At 47.9% G+C, this 22225-nt stretch overlaps 1 protein-coding gene across 3 annotated transcripts in view; it reads right to left on the bottom strand.

Annotated features, from left to right (window-relative positions):
- The window catches only part of MARCHF5 (membrane associated ring-CH-type finger 5), a 184812-nt gene that overhangs the window by 108012 nt on the left and 54575 nt on the right, over positions 1–22225 (bottom strand). Inside the window, exons 1-2 of one of the 3 annotated variants that reach the window (XM_032952075.2) lie at positions 20895–21903; positions 8713–8915 (exon numbers count right to left, since the gene is read on the bottom strand). In XM_032952075.2, the coding sequence (XP_032807966.1) occupies positions 8713–8915; positions 20895–20947 (256 nt within the window). In that variant the 5' untranslated portion in view covers positions 20948–21903. Of the gene's footprint in view, positions 1–8712; positions 8936–20894; positions 21904–22225 lie in introns of those variants that run through there. The other 2 variants (XM_032952077.2, XM_032952078.2) reach the window with 2 other exon arrangements.

Raw genomic sequence — 22225 nt, 5'->3', positions numbered from 1 at the left:
GTGTCTCAACTCCCACGCTGAGCAGCCTGCCTGCAAGCGTGTGCAGCTCGGCTGCTTGAGAGCGAGCGCGATGCAGCAGCAGCAGCAGCAGCACGATCTGCAGCGGAGGCAAAAAAACAAAAGTAAAGGGACAGAAGTAGCACATTCTGTCAGGGCTCTGCCCCAGAAACATTGCTCTGATAGGATTAGAGGACTGTGCAGGTTGCGGCCGTCCACGTGGTGCGATGCTTTCCCGCAAGACGCTGTAGCTACAGGTGAAATCGCACTGGGCTGTAAACTCCATTCTTGGCCACACATTTGCAAACGGCACAACCGTGTTCCCCCCGTCACCGGGCGGGCGGGCGGGCGGGCTCTCAGCCGGCGCGTCTCGATCGGTTTGCTTTTGTCTCGTGGCGCCATGTTTTTTTTTTCCTTTGACCGTCAAATAGAGAAACCTGCCGTCGACGCCTCGACGGAGCCAGCCTCGCGTTTACATTCAATTGATATGCAGCCACGCCGCGTTTGAGAGGAAAAAAACACACAAATCGAGCATCGCGAACGAGGCTGGGCGCAGTGCGACGACGTGCGGTGCGACGAGAGAGACGCGAGAGAGGGCTCCGCGGAAACGTGGCGGCGTGCGACACGTTTCGGCTCGCTTTGCCACGGGAGACGTTCGCCCTTGCAGAGAGATCACCCCCCCCGCTTTTACACTGCGGTCACAGGGAACACCGGGGCTGCCACCGACGGCCCACCGCTTTGATCTGCGTGCGTAACCTCTCGGGGGCCCAATATCTGAAGAAGAGGAAAAATATCTCAAATGTGAACTGTAAAATTATATAAATTACTTATGACAACATAGCTCTCATGTCTCCTCCCCTGCTGCTGTTACTGTTATGTAAGCCAGCCCCTGGCCTTCAGGCATGAACAAGAATAAAAACCATCAGCAGGGTTTGCACGCATATATATATGCGTATATTAAGCTGAAATAATAAATTACCACGGCAAGGACATTCGCACTGACATTAGCATGACATGCAGGGAATAACCTTTCTGTTGAGCAATAACAGTGTGCATAAACAATGTAAATAATAACTGTAGTGTCCTTTATGTAACCTGGTGAGAATGCAGACATAATGGAGATAATATCCATACTAAATCAGCGTAATTATCTGCTACGGACGTGCATAATAATAAACAGCCATGAGTTTGGCGCGCGAGCCATTATCACCCCACATGAATCTGTTTCCATGTCGCTTTGCGTACACGCACCGGTTCGCGCTGCAGTGCCTTGGTTAGTTAGCGTCGGGCGAGTGTGAACGTGCTTTAAATACTGACGGCTTATAACTGGCACATCTACGGCCATTGCGGACGGCTTTGGGACGCGTCAATACGGCATACACTTACACAAGTTGGTCACCAGAATCCACTGCCTTGTCAAAAAAATGTGCTTTAATTGCATTAAAAGAATGGTAATGCAGTTAAAAGTTTTGGTATGCTCATCAAAATATATCCCCCCATCAGACATCAAATGCCTTGATTACAAACACAGATGGTTTGATGAAGACTAAATATATGCTGATGTCAACGCCTTTATCATTATCTAGCGACAACGCACGTTACATGAAATATTCATAAGTTCTACCAGTGCTCTTCATATAGCGCACTGTAATTAATTTATACAGGCTGTCAGCTGTTTTTTAATACTTAGCAAAAGACATAAGGGAATTACGGGAGACAGTCGTGATATAAGGCCTATGAGATGAAATGCTGATTGATAGAATTAGTTGGTAACTTAGTATGGGCGATGCATCCAAGTTGTCTCAAATAACATGTGGGCAAACTGTTATCATCTCAAATGCAGATTCTGTAAAGTAGGCCACCACACATGTTTTCCTATAATCTCACAAATCACATCCCAAATGTGCCATCGGACCCATATAATGACGCAAAGGAGCCCTGCTGGAGGTGTCATGAGTCAACACAGCCTCACATCGGAGCGCCATGGTGGCGAGATGTTCATTGTCTCACCACCGAGTATAGTATACAGGAGGTTGTGGGTTTGATCCCTGACGCCTGCATATTTGCATGTTCTCCCCATTGTTGCGTGGATTTTTCTCCAGGTCCTCCAGTTTTTCCATCGACATTTAGAATCAACATGTTTTTAGAGTATTTGGCAGCTATAAACTTCCACATGAGCCACTCCGTTGAGCTATCATGTATGGCCACGTCGCTTCTGAAAAAGCGACCACCGCACCTCGGATTAGCGCGGTTGGCTACGTATGGTGCGAAAAAAGTTCAACATACATGACATACATACAAAAAAAAGAGACATAGCTCAGTGGGCCTTACCTGGTAAAAGAAAAGAAAAATAGTTTACACCGCGTCAAAGGAAGGGCCCCTGGAGAGGACGCCAGAGAAATGCTTCTGAAGTCACTTCAATGGGCCTCTCTTACCCAACAATGGCATCACTTCATGCTCTATAAAGCGCTCATCGCATGCCAGTTATGTAACGGTTGCTACTTACGATTTTGAGCTCGGCCGCATTAAGGGAGGAAAAAAAAATCTCGATGAGGATTTTATTTTTCAGCAGTCATTGCTTTGGGACTATCAAACCTGTGCTCCTGGGGAAAACCAGATTATAGAGACTCTGCGCGTACGTAATCATGAATTAAATCAAATTCTCGTAACGCTGGGTGCTCGACACAGGGACGTAGTTCATTAGCACTTTAACCGGAGTATGTTGGTGACCACCGTATGAACAAAGCCGGTTTAGCTAAGGGTGACTGCGTTATTGGAACCCAGGTAGGGAGACTGAAGGTGAGATTAATGGATATGGTAGAATGAGACATGCAGATCGTGGATGTGAAGGTAGAAGAGGGACAGCATGGAAGTACACGGAACCGGCCCCATTCAACAACAGAGCTGTTGACTTTGAAGAAGAACAAGACCTTGATTTGAACCCACAATCTCAGCAGTATGCGTGATATTGTTAGCTCCGTTGCAGGCGTTATGGCCCTCTGAGTCACCCAGCCACCTATGCCAATGTGGTTTTATGCAAACGTTCATTGGCATCGTATTGATGTCAGGAATCAGTGGATTGGTTAAAGACGTGACAAGTTGTGCGGGCCATGACGAGACTGTGCATGCATGCGTGCCTATCTGCCGAGACCTCACTTAGGGCCATGCTCAATGTGAAATAAGTGCGTCAACCAGCAAACACACAATTAAGATTAATCTGGGATAATCACTGGCTACCTACCAACAATGCAGAATTTCCATTACCACTCACATGTTGAATTCATACAATGCACCGTACAACAAGCAGCTACTACAAGGTACTTGCTCAGACCACCGCAGGTATAAGCGGGGCCTAGAGAACCTCTTCCACCCTGGCCAGACGTCTTGGAAGAGGTGGGAGTCTCCACACTTTACTCCATCACACACAACCTATCGATCGACTAGCTGCTGTGTTGCCAGTTCTACTGCTGGATGACTAATATCATGGAGTAAATATCGAACAAAGTTAATTGTCCACCGACTCAAATTGAAATTCTTTGCAAGTTAAAAACAAACCGAGTGATTTCTCGTTTACAAAGAGACACTTTTAATGTGGAGTCAATCAACGACGGGCCTGGCACGTGGTGTGCCCAATCACGCGTCGTTCACCGTTGCGGTGAACAGAAGAACATCACGCGCGCATGCTGGAAACATTAATCAGCTGCCACGCGAAGGGGTTAACCCCGCGGTGGGTTTTTAGTGTAAAGGTCGGCGGTGGGTAGAGCGATCCACGCTGGTGTGCTGCGCGGCAGCGTCAGCGCATCTTAATGGTTGGGGATTAAAATCTGGGGGGGGGGGGGGGGGGATGAGAACGGCATCGAGGAGAGATGTAAGGAGAGATGTAAAAGCTGCTCACCGATCTAGTGCAGTGGCATTCGGCGAGAATGCGCAATAACTAAAGCGAACACGCGAGAAGGGCAGTAAAAATCCATCCCCCCCCCATGTCTCTCAGCACTCAATCCTGCGACGGGCGGGCCTGACAAAATGCTGATTAACCAAAACTAAGCCATCGTTCACAGCGTTGTGCCTATACCGCTCGTTTGCTTAATTATGGTACACCACACGCAAGCCCACTCAAGATTGTTTAATGACAAAATATAATACAAATCGTCATCGGCCGTGATCAATCTACTGCTGGATGCATGCCTCCCCAAGCCATCGCTATCTCTCAAGACCCTGCGATGTAAAAATCCACCGAGAACCTGCTGGTGTATCACGCTCCATTTCCACGGTGGAAGTTATGCCGGCCATGCTGCTTCCCTTGCCTGCCATTCCATCGTTAGTCTCGACCAACAGCCAACATCCTTTCTAATTAGATGTCCTGTCCAAGCCAACTTGTTTTCATTAACAGCCAAAAGTATGTCGTTGCTGATGTCTATAATGACGTCATTAGTTACGTCTTCAACACACGCAGCGGATGATACATGTTACAAACGTACGGCATATCGTGCACGCGTGAACGCATACACCAAGGGTGCCTGCTATAGCCCGATCGGACCGGTGCAGCTGCTGCTGTTAGCGAGTATCTATTAAGGGCAGTGTGCCGACTCGAGGGGTTGGCGGGGTCAACGTCACGAGCCACTGCCCTTGTCTCCCCGAGCGCCTGTGTTGACACACTGAACTGGGTAATCATTTTTAGGCCGTGTAACCTTTGAGAAGACCCATGCCAAGTACAGACACCAATTTCCACTTAAGTGCATGACCAGGAATTGCACCAGAGTCACTAGGTTGCCTACGTAATTGCCTTTACCGGTACACCATTGCTCCCAATACGCAGAGAGCCGGTCGAGTGGTATACAGAATGCTGGGAGAAGCGCTGTCAGTGAGGGCCTATGAACGCTGATATTGTACACAAGAGAGTACTGTGGTCAAAACTAAAACTACCTTTGTCTCCCCAGAGCTGATGATGAAGCACCGCACCAAGTGCTGTACTTGTTTTAAAGCCGAGTAAACCCGTGGTTCTGATCGCAAACGCTATTGCTTGTGTGTGTGGCTAGTCGTGGTGTTGAATCCAGGTGGCTGATATTGTTGAGCACTTTTGATTTTGAGCATTTGATTCTTTTGCGCTTGCACACAGCCCTTATAGCCTGCAACCGACTTTTGGTGCAAGTGTTGTCAGCGAGTACCCATACCTGTAGACCCATACAGTTTACCCGTATTCTTGTTCAGGGAAATTGAACAACATTTGTTTTGTCTATTTGTTTGTGTTTCTCCGTTGTGATGGAACTTTGTAGGATGAACGTTTTAGATTTATAAGGGCACGGGGGTGACCAATAAGATCTGAATGTCTGAAATAAGGTAGGCACTGATAAGGGATTGACAAGTATGAGTACCTATAAAGACCAGCACAGCACACAAGGAGGTGGGTGGCCAACACCATGCCTGGCCGCCTTTGTCTCCCCAGTGGCGATGTTTACACACCCCCATGAGGTACTCATTTTAGGCTGAGTAAACCTAGGGGAGGCCCAGGACAGGTTCACATAATCGTCACTGCCATTGGCCATGAGCGAGAATTGAACTCGGGTCCCCGCATTCATTGCGCAGCGCATGCTCACTGCTACACGTACACACACACATGCGCACACACATGCGCACACACATGCGCACGCACAGCAACGTGCTTGGGAGACAAATAGCATGTACAGGCTTCCGCAGGAGACAAATAGCAAGCACTGGCTTCCGCACAACACACTTGACCGACGTCCGTACTCCAGGTATGGTGGGCACACGCACGTCCTTGAGTGACCTTGTTTACAAAGAGCGAGCGACCAGATGCTCCGTGCAGGAGCTGCAGATGGTCACAGCATCTCATTAACCTGACTACGCAGGCGGGCTTTGATGAGTAACGTACATCGCCCGCTTATAATGTGTCGCTTGTTATAGATGAGCAGGTGTGGTGTGCCTCGGTCGAGAACGAAAAATTGACCGGCGTCACATCGTTCACATTGCTTGTGGAACCACATTCCTTGTTATTTGTGCGACGGCAGCATGGAACGTAAAAAACTGTACGAAGACACTCTTAATCGGAAGAGTTCAAATGTGCAAAAAAATTGTTATTAATTAACCAAAGTAAATATCTTTTTTTGGTGTGTACTATTTCAAACGTCGTATTTTGTGAATGGGAGGATTGTGGTTGTACGATGTGCAGTATTCACAAGTAGTTCCTATACATTCGGCAGCGGAAGAGAACCTCTTAAGGATGCTGCCCATGTTAATGCGACCACTGATGTATTGTGTGCCGACAATGTCCACAATTAGCTTGGGTCACGCTCCGCTAATCCTCATAATGCCGAGCCTGCCAATGTGCCGCCAAACCGGAGCAGGACATCTTTCATTCATTCATTTGCCGATTTTTTTTTTTAACCAAGGATTTATTCATACGTCTATTCATTCAGCAAGGGATCCGCCCGTTCATTTACTGATGGGCAAGACACTACACTAGCGCCATTTGTCCTCCTCCTGCTCGTCGTGCGTTCATGCGAATGCGCGGCAGCAGGCGCCGACATCCCCCCTTTGCCGCGCTGGAAATGCGCGGCCAACAGTCGGCAACATTTCCCATTTGAGCAGCCCCCTGCCAAGAGCGATCACGCAAGTTTTGCATTTGATGCATTCACTTGGGGTCGTCCGTGATAAAATACCTTGTTGGGCCTTTCAACCGCATGACAAAACAATATCCTCCACAATGCACATATTACTTTATTTTACAAACACTGCTGGTAAGACACTTGCAATGTTTGTTTAATAAAAAAAAAATCGTGGATTTCATATATATAATAAGTGCGCTGTAAGTGTCAACTGTTTATGCCCCAGGATGTTTGGAAGTCTGCTGTGGTAAAATGCCAACATTTTGCCTTGACTAAAATTTTTTTCCTTTGTACTATTTTTATATTTATGTATTGCCATTTCCAGCTGTCACACTCTCGTGTCTGTATATTGTACATGCAGTGTCTGCGAAAAGAGCAAAATCATTTAAAAAGCACACTTAAAACAGAGGTTTATAGTCGGACCACACAACAGTGCAGCGAACAGATGCATGGGATAGAGCAGTGGCACAATTAGTGGCCGGATGCAGGGGGGTGGGGGGAATGGAGGCGATTTCCACCCCCCACTCACCCTCAAGAACCCGAAGCTTGGCATTTTAAAGATATTTACCAAATAAAAAACACTGATTATTTATTATTATAGTATAGAGCCCTATTTAAAACGTTTGGAATTTCAGGTCCGACTCCCCTTTCTTGTGAAGATACGAGATAAATGGCAAGGGGCGCCACGGTGGTGAGATGTTAACTACCTCACTTGGTATGCAGGAGGTCGTGGGTTCGATCCTGACTCTGACGCCTGCTGCTGTATATTTGGAGTTTGCATGTTCTCCCCCCGTGGTCGTGTGGATTTTTCTCTGGGTCCACTGTTTTTTAGCTGCTATAAATTTCCACTTGATAAGCCACTTCGCTGAGCTATATGTGGCCAGGTCTCTTCTGAAAAGGAGCTATGTATGTAGCTCAGTGGGCCTTAACCTGGTAAAATAAAAAAAATTGTTTAATGCTTTTTAAGATTCTGGGCAGTGGTTAGCACACTGCACTACGAGCCCTGCCACAGCAAGCAACAGTGACCAGTGGTATCAGATGTATTCCAGAGTCCCCCTTCATGGGGAGGCCTTCATCCAGCAGTCGACTGGCAAAGGGCCGTACACAACTATGCAAATATATGTAATCGTTGCGATGCATTGAGCGTCACATTTTTGCAATGTGAATGTTTATTTACCGGCATTAAAGTCACGTGTACCCGCATCGTCGATCTGAGAAACAGCTCGTGGTGTCTTACCTTGACCGCACCATTTCATGGTTTTTATTCAAGGGGTAACAACATATTCACGCACAAACCGTGTATACTGACGTGCAGACGTGCACGCGTATGTGGATAATTGTAGAAACTGCTTGTGGTTAAAACAAAGGGCATCCTGATGTCTACAGCCCGGAGGCCGCGGAGGATATTCCACATTCCCACGACAGGGGCGAGTGTAACCATGTGGAAACAATTGCTTTGGCGCTGGTTGCCCTTGAACATTGTTACATTAACTGCAGACGCCACTGCACGTAATGCTGTTTGCAGTGGCGTCTGCATTGCATTGTGTAATCTCTGTTGACTTCCAACACAAAGTGGTGCTCAGTTTATTTACCCCGGAGGAATGATGGGCAGAGGTGACCCCAACCAGCATGCCTGGTCCACACATGCACATATTTTAAGGTGTACACGTCATGTGTGACCTCCCGCTGGGTAGATTGCGACGTTTAAACGAACCGTGGTACATGCGTAGGTTGCCCACGCGCTCTTTATAAACGTGGTCGCATGACCGCGCGAGCCGAGCGGCGTCACGACTCGCAGGCCCCCGTGCCTCGGTGACATCGCCAGGTCTGGGGTCAACCGGCGGGAGAGGGGGCCATAAGCCAACAACAAAATCAACACAGACACACACACAGGGGGTCTAAATGCGGCCGCCATCCCACCGTACATATGCGAAGGGACATTAGGGAAGATGGTAAAACGTGATCTTGGTGGGGTAGTGGTGGGGGGAGAGAGAGGTGAGAAGGGACACGGGGGCAAGGTAAAAGGGGAGCCACTGCAGGTGCATCGCCGCGGTGAGGCGGTGGTGGCGGCTGCGTTGTCGGCAGGCGTTACCGTGCTTGGGGAACATGATGAGGTACTCGGCGTTGCACTGTGGGCACGCTACCACCGCCGTCCCGTTGCCCTTCTGCTTCTCGTCCACCCAGCGCTGCAGGCACGTCTGGTGCACCCACTTGGTGGAGCCGCGGCACCGGCACGGTCGCACCCACTCGGCGGCGCGGTCGTCCTCGTCCGTTGCGAAGCACACCCAGCAGCTCCTGCACGGCACGCGGCGCATGCCGACAACGTTAACACGGCGCGCACACGCGCGTGCACACGCGCGTGCACACGCGCGCAAACGCAACCTCCGTAGGGGGGACAGACCTTGGGGGACACACTGCTGATGGAAACAATAAAGTCGAAGTGCGGCGCGTTTAACACGTAGGCTTTCGCGACCAATATCATCCAGAATACTGAAGCTAGGAGAAACGTCGTACTCGGATTGTAAATGTTGTGGCTTTGCTCTTCAACACACCGTTGTGTTGTACTTGTAACGAATTGGCACGTTCTGTTTACGTGATAAAGCAAACTAATTGGCTGTGTCGGGCGGTGGTGGGTTTAACGACACATTTATATATTTCCGCGATGTAACCCAAAAAAACCTGTATCATCGAAGTGTGAGCTCTGGGCATAGATCGGTCACTGCTCAACTTCAGTGGGTGTCCTGAATCATGTGCGTGTATACAGCACTCTTGTCAATCCACTGTTTGATGATGGACCCCTTTAACCTTGTGGGATGTAGGGGTTATATATGGTCATACTTCACCATGCTGATCAGTGCAGGTTGGTGAAGTGGGGGGAACAGAACCAGATCAGATATCTTTCATTACTAATGTTGGCCGTGACCAGGAATCACACTGAGGTTGTCGTGGCTCAGAGCGCTGTGCAATGAAATTGAACTCAGGTGGCCGGCCCTGCAGTACAAGTGCCTTTAGCATCGTACCGCCCTCCCCCTAAGTGCATGCACAACACACAAACAGAAATCGCACATAACCCACCAATGCGCATCGGCAAACACGCAAGAAACACACACCACACGCATGTCTCAAACCACACCGTCATTCCAATTACCGACGTAAAAACAAGCAAGAAACACACATAAAAGAGATACAGAGCACGCACGCACGCACACACGTGCGTGCGCAAATGCACATGGGCGCAAGGGTAAAGTCAGGTCGTGGCTATTACGTCAATTTTAATGGGGCCCAATCCATCGTGGACAACGCTTCAAAGATGTCTCAAGTGCGGCGGAGGCCGATACGTAAGAGCCGTCGGTCACTCGTGCCTAAGGGCGGGAAAGCGCCATTGGGATGGGACACGCACGGTGGCACGCGTGTACACGCAGGTGCGGGCGTACCCACACCTACACGCGCTCGCTCGCTCGCGAGAGAGAGAGGCAAGCGCGATGGGAGCGTTGCCCACGGACGCACGGAGAGAGCGAGCGCGTGTCTCCGTCGGAACGTTACCGTCCGTCTGTGCTGCGTGCTGGTCCAAAATCTTGCGGGCACATGAGCCAAGGTGAAACGGCGAGCGCCCTTGTCGGGGCCGGCGCGATGCCCTCGCGAGCGTCACACGGCAACACGACGGCAGGAAGTCACGCGTCTCGGAAACGCATTCACGCAAAATGCGTAATGCCTACTTTAGCAACATGTCGTCCTCATTTTAAAACCTATATATCTTTAAAATGTTGTAGAACACAAGATTAAAAACAAACAAAAAACATTTGCCATATGATAACTATATTAATTAAACTAAGCATTTAAAACTTGCACAAGAATGGACTGAGTCAATGTCATCGTGGGAATCCTCTTCCAACTAGAGAATCAGACAATTTAATTTTGTTATGTTTAACCACCTAATTTTAGCACCTAGTTTAAGCACTTGTAAACATTTGAAGTAAACATTCGTGGTGCTCAAATGCCCCGGGGTGCAAGGCGACTAGGAGATGGAAGTACAAAAACATTATCAAATCCATTTGTACGGAGCATTAAAGTGTTTATCACCTCGTCTGCATGGGTTTGCTCTGCGTGTTCCAATTTCCTCCCACATCACTCATTGTTTTGGCCACACATCCCAGTATTGGACCCACTGAAAACAAATCTCAAGTATCAATGAGGCTTTCCTGAGGATAAACAGTGATCATTATTATTACGTAAATATTAGTGTACGGAGGACAGAATTCCAACCTCAGCAAGTGTTAAAAAAAGGCCCGACATTGCATCATTTACTGCAATACTAACCTTCACCTCCACTAATTCAAATAAAAAAGACATCCTGCATGATCAGCTATTTATTGGCCTTTTTTGAGCCAGAGAACCTTCTAACCAAAACACAGCGTGCCACTGCAAAAAATCATAAAACCACAATTACACGCCGAAAGAACGAGGGCTCTTTTTCGATAGAAACAGTGCAGGTGAGAAGTGACATCACTGAAGCAGGGATAAGCCACGAGACATGCAAAACATGTTCAAAAGGACAGCTTATAATACCTACTGTTGTCAGCAGAGTGGTCCTATTGCACGGCGCTTATCGGAAGGTTCCCAGTTCAAACCCCTATCGGGGATTGAATCATTCTCTCCATTCACTTTGTGGGAGGCCAACAGCAGTAGCCATTATTTTAATGGACTGGTCTCTGCCATAGGAATGTGGAATCGGCGACACCACAGGCAACAGGCCTGGGCAAAAGAGACCTGGGTCAATGCTGGTATGAGCACTTAAGACTTTTAATTTTGAAATCATCACAGCTGCTGCCCAAGAGTATTAGTTTAACATTCAGGCAGATCTTGGCCATAGCGGCCCTTGACTCTTAGTCACTGCACAGCCTCTATGTAGCACATCAATCGGCTACGTGAAAAATACAGCATTTAATTCATACGCACCCAATTAGTAACATTCAAGTGGAGGTCATGTTTAGATGCTGTGTACGAACATGCGTACATTAAGTAAGCTTTCTCCGCTTTTTTTTTCCCTCAAAGGCTTCCGGATGAATGGAATAGTCTGTCAGGGAAGCTCAGTAAAACTGGAAGACAATCAAAAGAACCATTTAAAAAGCGGTAGGACTTGTTCTTGGTAAATAGGCTGCTTGGGGGATATGGCCAACGCACTCGGGCAGAGGAACAGTAAGGCTTCTTGTGTCTATTAGGCATTAAAGACGAGCAGCCTGCAAGAGCCACGCTCATAAAGGGACGACCCAGAAGGAATGAATGGCCTTTTTCTGGTTGCAAAACGATCTAATGCTCTAATGCAAGCGCTCATTGGTATGTTCACCTTGAGAATTGGGAAAACGGCCAATGTGACATTAAAACAAAGGGGGTGGGTGGGGCGGGGGGGGGGTGAACGTCTTGCTGGAGCGGCGCACAACGCTGCCTCAACGTTTCGCGGCACAGAGCTGAGAGAGAGAGAAGGGGACGAGGATACGAGGAACGATCCCGCAGGCATCGGCGACAACGTTGTGCGCGAACGTACCCATCTGAAAACATATATATGTTTTCGGGAATCTCTTTAAATCACCCCTAGCTTTACGCGTACCAATGTTCATTCCCCCCCCCTCCTCTTTCATCTTTTTAAGGGAGCGTCTGTGCGTGCGAAATTACGAAGAGATGCGCGACTCATGAGCGCGAGGAAGTTCTCCAGCGTGGGCGAGCGGCGGCCTATTACGATTCAGAGCACAGCGGCGTCGAGAAACCAGAAGGGAATGACCTTAACACGTCGAGTTGATAATTGCGCTGGCCTTACATTGGCATATTAGCTCACGGTTTAACGTTATGCTGATGAGCCGTACTGAAAAACTTCCTGAAACTAAAACGAATCAGTATCGTACTATTATTTATTCTCGGCACATTGCTGCACGGCACGCACTCGGTTTCAAAGCCGGTGGGGTTGCTGATTAAAGAGCACATGATATATATATACACGCTGTTTGGATATTTGCATGAGGCACACAATTTATACTCCAGAGTACAGAACTAGGAAATTTGTTTTCTTTAGTTGCCCCTCCCCTCGTCCCCACGGTGGGAGGATGCAAGCAGGCCTCCACAAGTCAGAGTGCATCATACACGCACACTCGTTATTATTATCATCATCAAAGCTCATCGGATTTCTCCAGGATAAATGCAGATTCCGATTCTGATGATTCTGACTATTTGTTGTTGTGGGGATCCCTTCCATTGAGCCACAGAAATATAAAAGTAAATGTTTCAGTCCATCAGCCTAAAAATAGGCTTTCCAGACGAATATTCTTTAGCAAGCAAACTCTAAGACTGGTTTTGGGCATTCTGGATCTCACGAGCAGAGTCAGGCTTGTTAAAAAAAAATATATGCTGCTGGAGATCACCGACCCAGTAAGTGAATGCTTCGAACGAGAGCGTCTGCCTATTAAAATGCAAACTCGTGCCCCCCCCCCCCCCCCCGTCAAGGTGGTGTGGAGACCCTATCAAACAAGTGCATCCACCATCTGTTCAATTGTGGCGATGTCAAGAGAAATGTCCAGAAAACGTCCCCTAGATTAGGTCATGGTGCCCCTACATGTCATAACCATCTTTGGAAAGAAGCCCAGAAATAATAAAAGTCCCCTTGCCAACTGCTCGCTGGGGCTAAAATCTCCCACGCTGAGTCAGGGAGGGGGGGGGGGGACGTCTATCAGAGCCAAATAGCCGCGGTATTACAACGGAATGGGCTGTCGCTACAAAAGGCACACGCGGTGACGATCGGAACGCATCGCCGAGCGCGACGGAAACTTAACATCGCGCAAAATGCGCTCCGTTAAAATAAAAAAGGTGCGACAGCGGCATGTGGAGCTTCGGAGAGCAATGGCGAGCATGAGAGCTCTAATTGGAGAGCAGCTGGAATCGGCGAGATTGGCCGATTGGCTGAAAGGGGTTGGAAGTGATTGGCCCAAATGATTTGTAACCTTGCAAATCATAGCTACTCCCGTAATAGGTGTCGCCCCCCTGATTTACGTCCACTGCTGGATGACGGCCACTCCACGCCGTACGGATCGTGGGGGGGGGGGGTCAGTTGAGCGCACTTCGCCAGGCCGATCGGTGCGGGCTGAAGGAGGACGTCGAAGATGCGGGAGCATAGAAGTGTAGCATGACAATCGCTTTTGGCGCGCTGACCCCTGCTGACCAGCGCGTGGGCCCATTTGGGTGCCCCATCCGGGCATGATCCAGGCTCAGCTCGGCCAAAAACCGAGCATGAAATTAATTATAACCTCCCACTTCACTCGGTTGCGGTAGGGTCAGAAGACAATGGTGTTCGCTTAATTGCCAGTTGTATTTAAATTCAAAGAATAAAGCAAGCCCTTGTTTAACGCAGGAGACGTGCTCCTGAAAAGTGCCGCCTTCAGCGAAAGCAATTTCCCTTCAAATAACGCAATAATAAAGTTTGGCGAAATACGACGTACTCCGCACACACAGTGAGATGGCGGGACTAATAAGTGAGGGTACGCCACCACGCTACTGCGTCATTACGCTCAGTCGCACAGCTCAAGGGAGTAGCTTGTCGTCGACCGCTCAGAAACTGCAATATAACGGTGCGTGTTCCGCGTTGCAACGGTGCACGTTCACCATTGCGAAGTGTCCCCCAATGGAAGAACCGCGTTAAAAGCGAAAACGCATTGTGTGAGCGTGCGTTTAGCGGGGTCTTAGCGCACATATATATTTTTAATCCGCGCTTTAAAAAGGTTAAAGTTACGCGGCACGATAAAAATGTACCTGTTGAGGGTGTGCTGGCAAAAGTGCGAATCAAATGTGATGTATAACTAATCGCAATAAGTTCATGCAAATGTGGCTTAGCTCCTCCGTCCAGGAGGTAGCGCACAGGAGACGCTTTGAATTGAGCCAAATTGCAATGTCTGCTGGTACAAGCACACGAGCTTTGTCATCGTTTAATTCCCTAATAATTGCTGCTCTCGGCTATATTGATCCCTTTCCGTATCCATTAATACATGTGAAAGGATTAGAGGAAGGTCTACCCAATGAACATACATTTATATAGGAACCTGTCAAATAGGGACACCGGAGAGTTTGTGCTATAGCGCATTTAATGTAGCTGTTGAATGTTCTGTGACCATTTGGCTCCGGTCAAGTGTTTTTGTTACTGAAGCTATTGTCTATAATACACGTTGCTAATTCTATAATTTTGGTAAAGGAACATGGTGATGTTGAATGATTCAAATAATGGATTTACCCTTTCTGGCATAAATACAGGCGTTAAGATGTTCAAACTCCAAATAGACACCAATTACAATGCATCGTTGTCTCCATTAACACACACACGTGGTAAAAAAAAAACAAATATGCTTTGGTGATGTATGCACCGTCCTTGAAAGTGATTGACCTGCACAAGAGACAGCAACTTATATGGCATTATCTCACCAGCGCTGACCAAAGGTTGCTAAGAGGCAGAGTATAAGGACAATGCAAACGCAAAACATTCATAGCTCAGCTTAAGCAGTTGCAGCTATTCGACCAGTATCAAGATATTGATAATTTTGTATGAACAGATGTGTGCAACTTATCCAATAGTCCAGCATCTCCAAGCTCAAAACAATCCATGGTGCTCATTCCATATTCACCATCAAAGGGGGCCAGATTTTGAGCATCAAGGATCACTAAGTTATCAAGCCTCTTTTTTTGTGAGGGCATTAAACACCACTGGTTAATCATCGACAGTGTATTTCAGAATGTCGCACGAATAAATACACCGGCTGATGTCTCCCGTCACAAGAAGATATTCAGCTCAGTTCTCAACGGGAACAACGGGAACTACTGCGTGTATATCTAATGCATAAATATGCACTTGCATTCACATTCATTGGCCTGGGACCACCAAAAATCCGATATAAACTCTTGTTGCAGCAGAAGCTCTTTCTCCTATGTCAGCAGTTCTCCTGCTGTATCTGTTCCACCTGATGAGGATCGCTTGTGCTGCGATCGAAACGTCGTGATTTAATTTATTTTATACCTACGTGACTTTACCGAAAGAACCAAAGAGTAGGGAAAAAAAACCTTCAACTTTCTATTGTTTAAATAACCACCTGTGCCCCTGCAGTGGGAATTGAGTAACCCCAGAAACTCAGAGGTTAACTATCGGATGTTCGAAGAGCATCCACTGGGGAAACAAGGAAACCAATTTTGGTTGGACCATGCCTCGATACCTTGCGCAGTTATTAAGATGCCACTCGTGGGAGCACAAAGATAAAACAATTACGTTTTAAATTACTTCTTCCACTATCACACGTCTTGAAAATGTAACAACTAAATTAAAACAACAAAACGTTTCACTATATTTATGCTTGTCAGCCCCAATAAATCGTTACAGTCTCAACATTCTTTGTCAGGCGGGTCCTGGCCAAGTTTTAGCAGTATGAGGCCGATGTTGCTGCTTTTCGTTTTCACAATTGAGTAATTTGTGGTTATTTTTTCAACATTGTGATGTTGAGCAAAAAACATTTTTTTTTTTATTTTGCCATGGAAGGAAACCAGAGAACCAGGAGGAAATCAACAGGGGGAGAAGATAAAACTCCCCACAGAAAGTTGCCCGAGTTAGGAATTGAACCCACACTAGTCTTGCAGCGAGGCATCGGTGTTACCACTGGCACCACGACCCTACCATTAACCGTAATAAGACATCGTAGGACTGACTGCACATGCAGTGGTGTACAACAAGCGTGAACAAAACTCACAACCTGAACGATTAACACTTCTGTCCTATAGCAGAACACATATGTTGTGAGCTATCTCTTCGGGCAAAGGATTTTGAAGGATGGTCTTTGCCCGAGAACATTAGCACACTGTATACTTTTCTGTTGCAAGGAAAAGTTAATGGTAAAAGTGGAGCGGATTTTGCTCTGTGCTATTTACGGAACTTTCACATCCTCAAACTCGCAAGCACGCACACGGCGATGGCGCAAACATCATATTTCTTAGCCGGTGGGCGCGTGTGTGCGCACACACCACAGTCATGTGCGGCATTTGAATAATCCGGAGCGTGTGCTCAGAAAAAAAATAATATATATAACAAATCAAATGGCTGTTTTCCTGGGCTCTGCAGTCAGCACCTGCAACACCACTAAGGGGTTACTGTATTTAAAAGCATCTGTTGGGATTACTCTGGATGGAGAGGGGGGAAAATAAATATATAAAAATTGACAAACCATTCAGCCTATTCAATCAGCCCAGGTTAGTGGTGTCAGGCCTCGGGCTGACTGGAGACGGCTTGCAGCGGTACGGCCACCTCCCTCCGCACATTGCACCGAGATGAACTGTAGGAGTCGCAAACCCCCTGCGCCTCCCCCTTCCCATAAGCCACCTCCCTTTCCCGATTTAATCATTGCACAGCAAATAGTCCCGCTGACCTCCGCGTCGCCCCCTAAACTCCCATCGGCCCCCAAACTCTCATCCTGCTCGCGTAACGGGGGCTGATAATTATATACGAGTCGCTCCTCCGCCCTCTTGCCAGCCCGCACACCCACTGATCAGGGAGTGCGAGTTCCTTATGAAGCGCGCGGTTCGTGTACGTACGGGGAGCACAACAACAACAACAACACAAAAACCCATCGCAGACCACGGACTGAGACATTGCTTCCTTCGTTGTCGGCCGTACATTTTGAGGCGCGTTTGAAGGCTCGGCGAGGCACCGTGGAACCGAAGATGTGACCGCAACAGGCGGGCAGAACATGGCTGTCACTTGATATTGTCATCGGGCCACATTGCCGGATTCAACATCATTTCTGAAGGCGTAACCAACTAATCACACACACAACATGAACACGTTAATTAAAAACCCAAGTAGTGGAATGGTGTGAATTAATACTCCATTACAAAGGGCTGATTTATATTTTACTACAACAGTGTAGTTATTATTTTAGGCAGCAGGTCAAATATTGCACTGAACATTTGACTTAACTATAAAATAAAGTTGAATAAATTATCTACATCTGTACCGGACTTCATATGGGAATGGCTTTCCAAGGCCAGACTTTATATTGATGATTAAGCCATATCAGAATTATATGCAATGTTTTATTTATCTCTTGGCATTACTAGTACCATTAATAAAGGTAAAGGAAGATGCATTGTTGGAACACAGGCACATAATAAATTTACCAAGTTAATTTATTTATTTCATCCATTCATACTGTCCCCATACAACGCCCGCTCAGTTAAGTCGCATAAATCTTGTTAAATAAAGCTGTGCTTTTTTTCTGTTGGGAATAAGACTCAATACATTTTGACACTGATGCACAAACACTAATGGCCTGCTAGAAAGTGGCGCAGTACCTCCAAAGCCAGAGAACAGATAAAAGGCAGAGCGATCAAAATCTTTCTTCCACGCCACCACCACCCTACCACAACGGAGGAACTTTGTACGCCCGAGCTTGCCCAGGTCACCCAACTCCAACGCAAAAAAAACGGGAGGCGGACACCGGACAGTCTGGAGCAAAGCGAGTGCGTGCGGGCGTATGCACAGCCAGACATCAGAGGAGGCACAAAATAGTCATGTCAGCACGTCCTGCTTTTGTTGACTGCCATTGCGCTTCCTGCGTTCACGCGTCGTCGATTGAGAGAGGCGCTTGGAGGTCACGTGTTTTAAACGCATTAAAAAAATATGTTTATATTGTTGCTGTCCGGGTTTAGAAGGTGTTGGCGGAGGCGGGCGGGGGGGGGGAATTAAATTTAGATCTCACAAAGACAATATGCCAACTGTCATCGTCGCCACAGCATCACGCTTGATCGACGAGTCAACACTTTATCCCCCCCTTAAAATTGTTTTTAGAGTAAGCGGGAACGTAATTATTTTCGGCCAACCTGTTTATTTGTTTTAAACGATCACGTGTCTGCGATCACTCCCCTACCTCGGAGCTCGACTGTAGGCAACAGAACAGCTCCTATAAGCCTTTGAGGGACAATCAGCTGATATGCCCGCAATGCGATTCAAATGCCCTCCAAGTGCTATTCAGCAATGTCAAACTGACCTACGCTGCTCACGTCAGGGGGAAAGTAATTAGCTTCATGCCCAGTTCTTGCTTCCTCCGCATTAATGATTCAGTAGTATAGATTACCCAGAAGGCCCTAGCAAAGACAGGTCTCATATTAAATATTAACTTCCGTGCTCAGCTGATATGCACGTAAAGGATAATTTTAGCATCCCCCGTAGGTTAAGACAAATTGAATTATTCAGACTATATCTGTGTGCATGTAAAAAAAAAACATCCACGCAGTACAGAACCAAACCGACGACACATTTAATGGATTAGCGAATAAAACAATGTTAAGATCCATGGTGCCATCCTCAGATAAAACAGGCGTCATGACGCGGGTCGCCTACGTGACTTAACCGAATAGAACCAAAGGGTAGGGAAGGGTGGCGTTTCACCTTGATCAGTCGTTCAGCAGCCTTTAGCAGCCCACACAGAATGATGAGAGAAGCAAGGCCAGGAAGAAACAACACACTGCATGCCGCATATTAACAAGCGAGCAGAGCCCTTGCATGCAAAGCAGTCCTCTTAAAAATTCCACATGCCTACTTCAGACTAAATATTAGATTGTTATTTTTTTAATGCGTGGATTTTTTTTTAAGTACGCTACAAAATGTGGGTCCCAAAGTAGAACAAATATCAACGGAAATTAATTTTAAAATTAATTTGCACCGGCGGATGAAACATTTTCACAGTTGGGGGAACCTTTCAGCCAAAATTGTAACCTATTTGCAATTTAATTTCTGGGGGTAAATGGCATCATTTTATTCGGGCAATTCGACGAATTGGATTGCACATCATGGCCGTACATTTCAACATGCGCACCTCGCGGTGATAAGGGTCCAGATATGGAGAGCTGATCGCAGGGCGCAAACGACGCTGCAATATTAACCGTGTTTGTTCGGCATGGGCGGCGGCCCGCCCTGCCCAGCGAGCAAGTGCTCGCGCAGTGCATGCGACAGTGTTTGCACAATTGCGCAGAGCCACGTCAGCCCGCCAACCCCCCCCCCCCCCACGCCTGTCTCGTTACATCAGGATATGCCAAATTTATCCCCGGTGCGTGAAAAATCAAAAGGCCACGAATAATCTGCCAATTGTTCTGGACGTATAAACACCGCTGCGCCGTCAGCAACAGCAGCAGCAAATCGAAGGCAGTGCCGGCGCGACCGCGTTTGCAAAGCGCCGCGCGGCACGGAGAACCCAAAGCGGGAGAGCGGCCCAGGGCCCCCCCCCCCCCGCCGGCCGCTCGCATCCACGCAGGGGGGGCCCTGCGCGGTGCGATGGCCGGACCCCAAGGCCATCACCACCCCCGTCGCCCGTGCACGGTGTCGGTTTATTTTCGCGAGATGTTTTGCGAGGCCGGTGCAGAATCTCATTTCGAGGCCCCGCCCCGACCCCCGGAGCCCAGCTGTGGGCCTTTCTGTAGCGGTAGCGCTAGGGGTCATATGACTTCGCAGAAATTAGATGGGGGGGGGGGGGGGCAATAGGGGACTGGAAGACTGGGGAGCGGGGGTGGGATGAGGGGATGGGAGAGACTGGGTGGGGGGGGGGGGCCCTTGCCCCGGGGTCTTTGAATTGTTTAAAATTAAAAAAACCTAACATGAGTGGTGCAAAACAAAAGCTACTCTTTATCATTAAAATCATGATAATCGTAATAATCGTCATTATTATCAGCACATCACCATTATTTAGAATATCGTCGTCATCCTCGTCATCATTATTCAGAGTATAGGTCGTGATCACAACCATCATTTTCGATATCCAGAACAGTCACCATCATGACCATTAAATAAAGACAATCAACATCGTCAGGACCAACATTAGCACTTACCTATAATATTTTTGTCATCACCGATATTAACATAATCATGAGCTTCATTAGTGTCATCACATCTATCTCCACCATCACCAACATCGTCACGGTTACCAAAACAATATCAAAAATCATCACCACCGTTATCAAGACGATCACCATTGTTATCGAGTCATAATTATCATAATTATCACTGTTATCCGGACCATCGTAATTACCATTATTATTCTCATCATCACCAACCATAGATACTATCATCATGAACAGCAGCGGCGGCGGAGGCGGCGGCGGCATCATCATCTTCAACCACGGCACTGTGCCGGAAAAAGCTCTCGCAAAATACAAATTGCAAGCGGGGTTGCAGATGCTTCGTAGTCGGAAAGCAAAGGGAAAGCCACTCACTCTAAATCAGCCCTGCAGGTCTTCATGCAGACCGCACTTTTGCACTGCAGCATGCGGCCTGCAGCACGGCACTCCGCCGGGTTTTATCGCCGCAGCATTCAAACGCCTTTTACACACAGAATGCATTAAGGCCGACGCTTTAATCAGCCGTTGTTTACGCGCAGTGCTTTGTTTTTATTTCAATTTAATTAATCCAAATTATTTACGAGACCAAAATAATACATTTGCTACCGTTGCTCGCATGTGGCATTTAGGTCTGGGCCAGCCATGGTTATTTTCATCGAAAGCTCACATTATTTTTTTGATGCTTCAAAAATAATGCATTGCGAGTGCTCTATAGAAGCTGCATCACGGTGACGTTTTGCAAAAAATACATATTTTGTCCCCAAAATAAAGTAGACAAACGACTGCAATCATCTTTTTCCCCCGCCCCCCATCGTATTCTAATCGACTCAGTCCACTGTGATTGTCCACAGAGGGCACGGGGCTGTGAATGCATTCTCTACTTTAAATCGTCGACCATCACACGCCAATCCCTTCCTTCTGTCCTGCACACAACCGACTCTGTTCGGCAATGTTGGAAGGCACGCCGACCTAAAGTACTTGCTCACCTACGGAATTCCCCTACATCTGACAGAGCCGCGCGGCGCTGGGCAACACATGCAACCCCTTCGTCAATTCACACTCGACCATGGTGAAGACTGCCTGCGGACACAGCGCTCGCGCCAATGCGGCCGTCCGCCGCCACCAAACTATCAAGCAACGCGCACAGCTGCCGTAGCCGCTTTGGTCCCCAGGACAACCGATGTGACAGGGCCTCAGGGATCACACACTGTGCTGCTCGCGAATTGCTGGTATGGCTGAAGCAAGCAGATTAGCTATGCACCTGCTCTCCGCTTTCCATGCAAGCATCTAAACCCTTCCCGTCTGCAAGCTACTCCTGACCAAAACCAGCCACGAGGTATTAATAGACGGATGAGCACCGTGCGCATGCGTGGCACTTAGCGGCCCCTTATTTATTGACGTGACGCGAGCACGGGTAAACCTACGCCTGATTTCATTGCACTCTGCTGATGTTGCCCGATGCCTTCGCGCGCTCAATGCCGCATCTTCACGAAGACGCCCCGCGCTTTTTATACGCAAGGCTGGGAAGGGGGGTGGGGGGGGGGGAGAGAAAACGGGCAACAGCGACAATAGCCGGGCTGACATTTTCAGAGTTTGGCTTGACAGTCCTCTACTCTCCAGCCATCTGAACGCTCGCCAATGCTAAGCGACGAACGTGCGGCCCCGTGAACAAAATGGTGCCTCTCCGATGGTTTCGAGACAGCGGT

This window comes from Petromyzon marinus, chromosome 11 (genome assembly GCF_048934315.1).
Source record: "Petromyzon marinus isolate PM22_M1 ecotype Great Lakes invasive population chromosome 11, UKy_Petmar_22M1.pri1.0, whole genome shotgun sequence".
NCBI classification, from domain to species: domain Eukaryota; kingdom Metazoa; phylum Chordata; class Hyperoartia; order Petromyzontiformes; family Petromyzontidae; genus Petromyzon; species Petromyzon marinus.
Note: the sequence above shows the minus strand (reverse complement) of the source record. Positions and strands in the feature narration are given on the sequence as shown.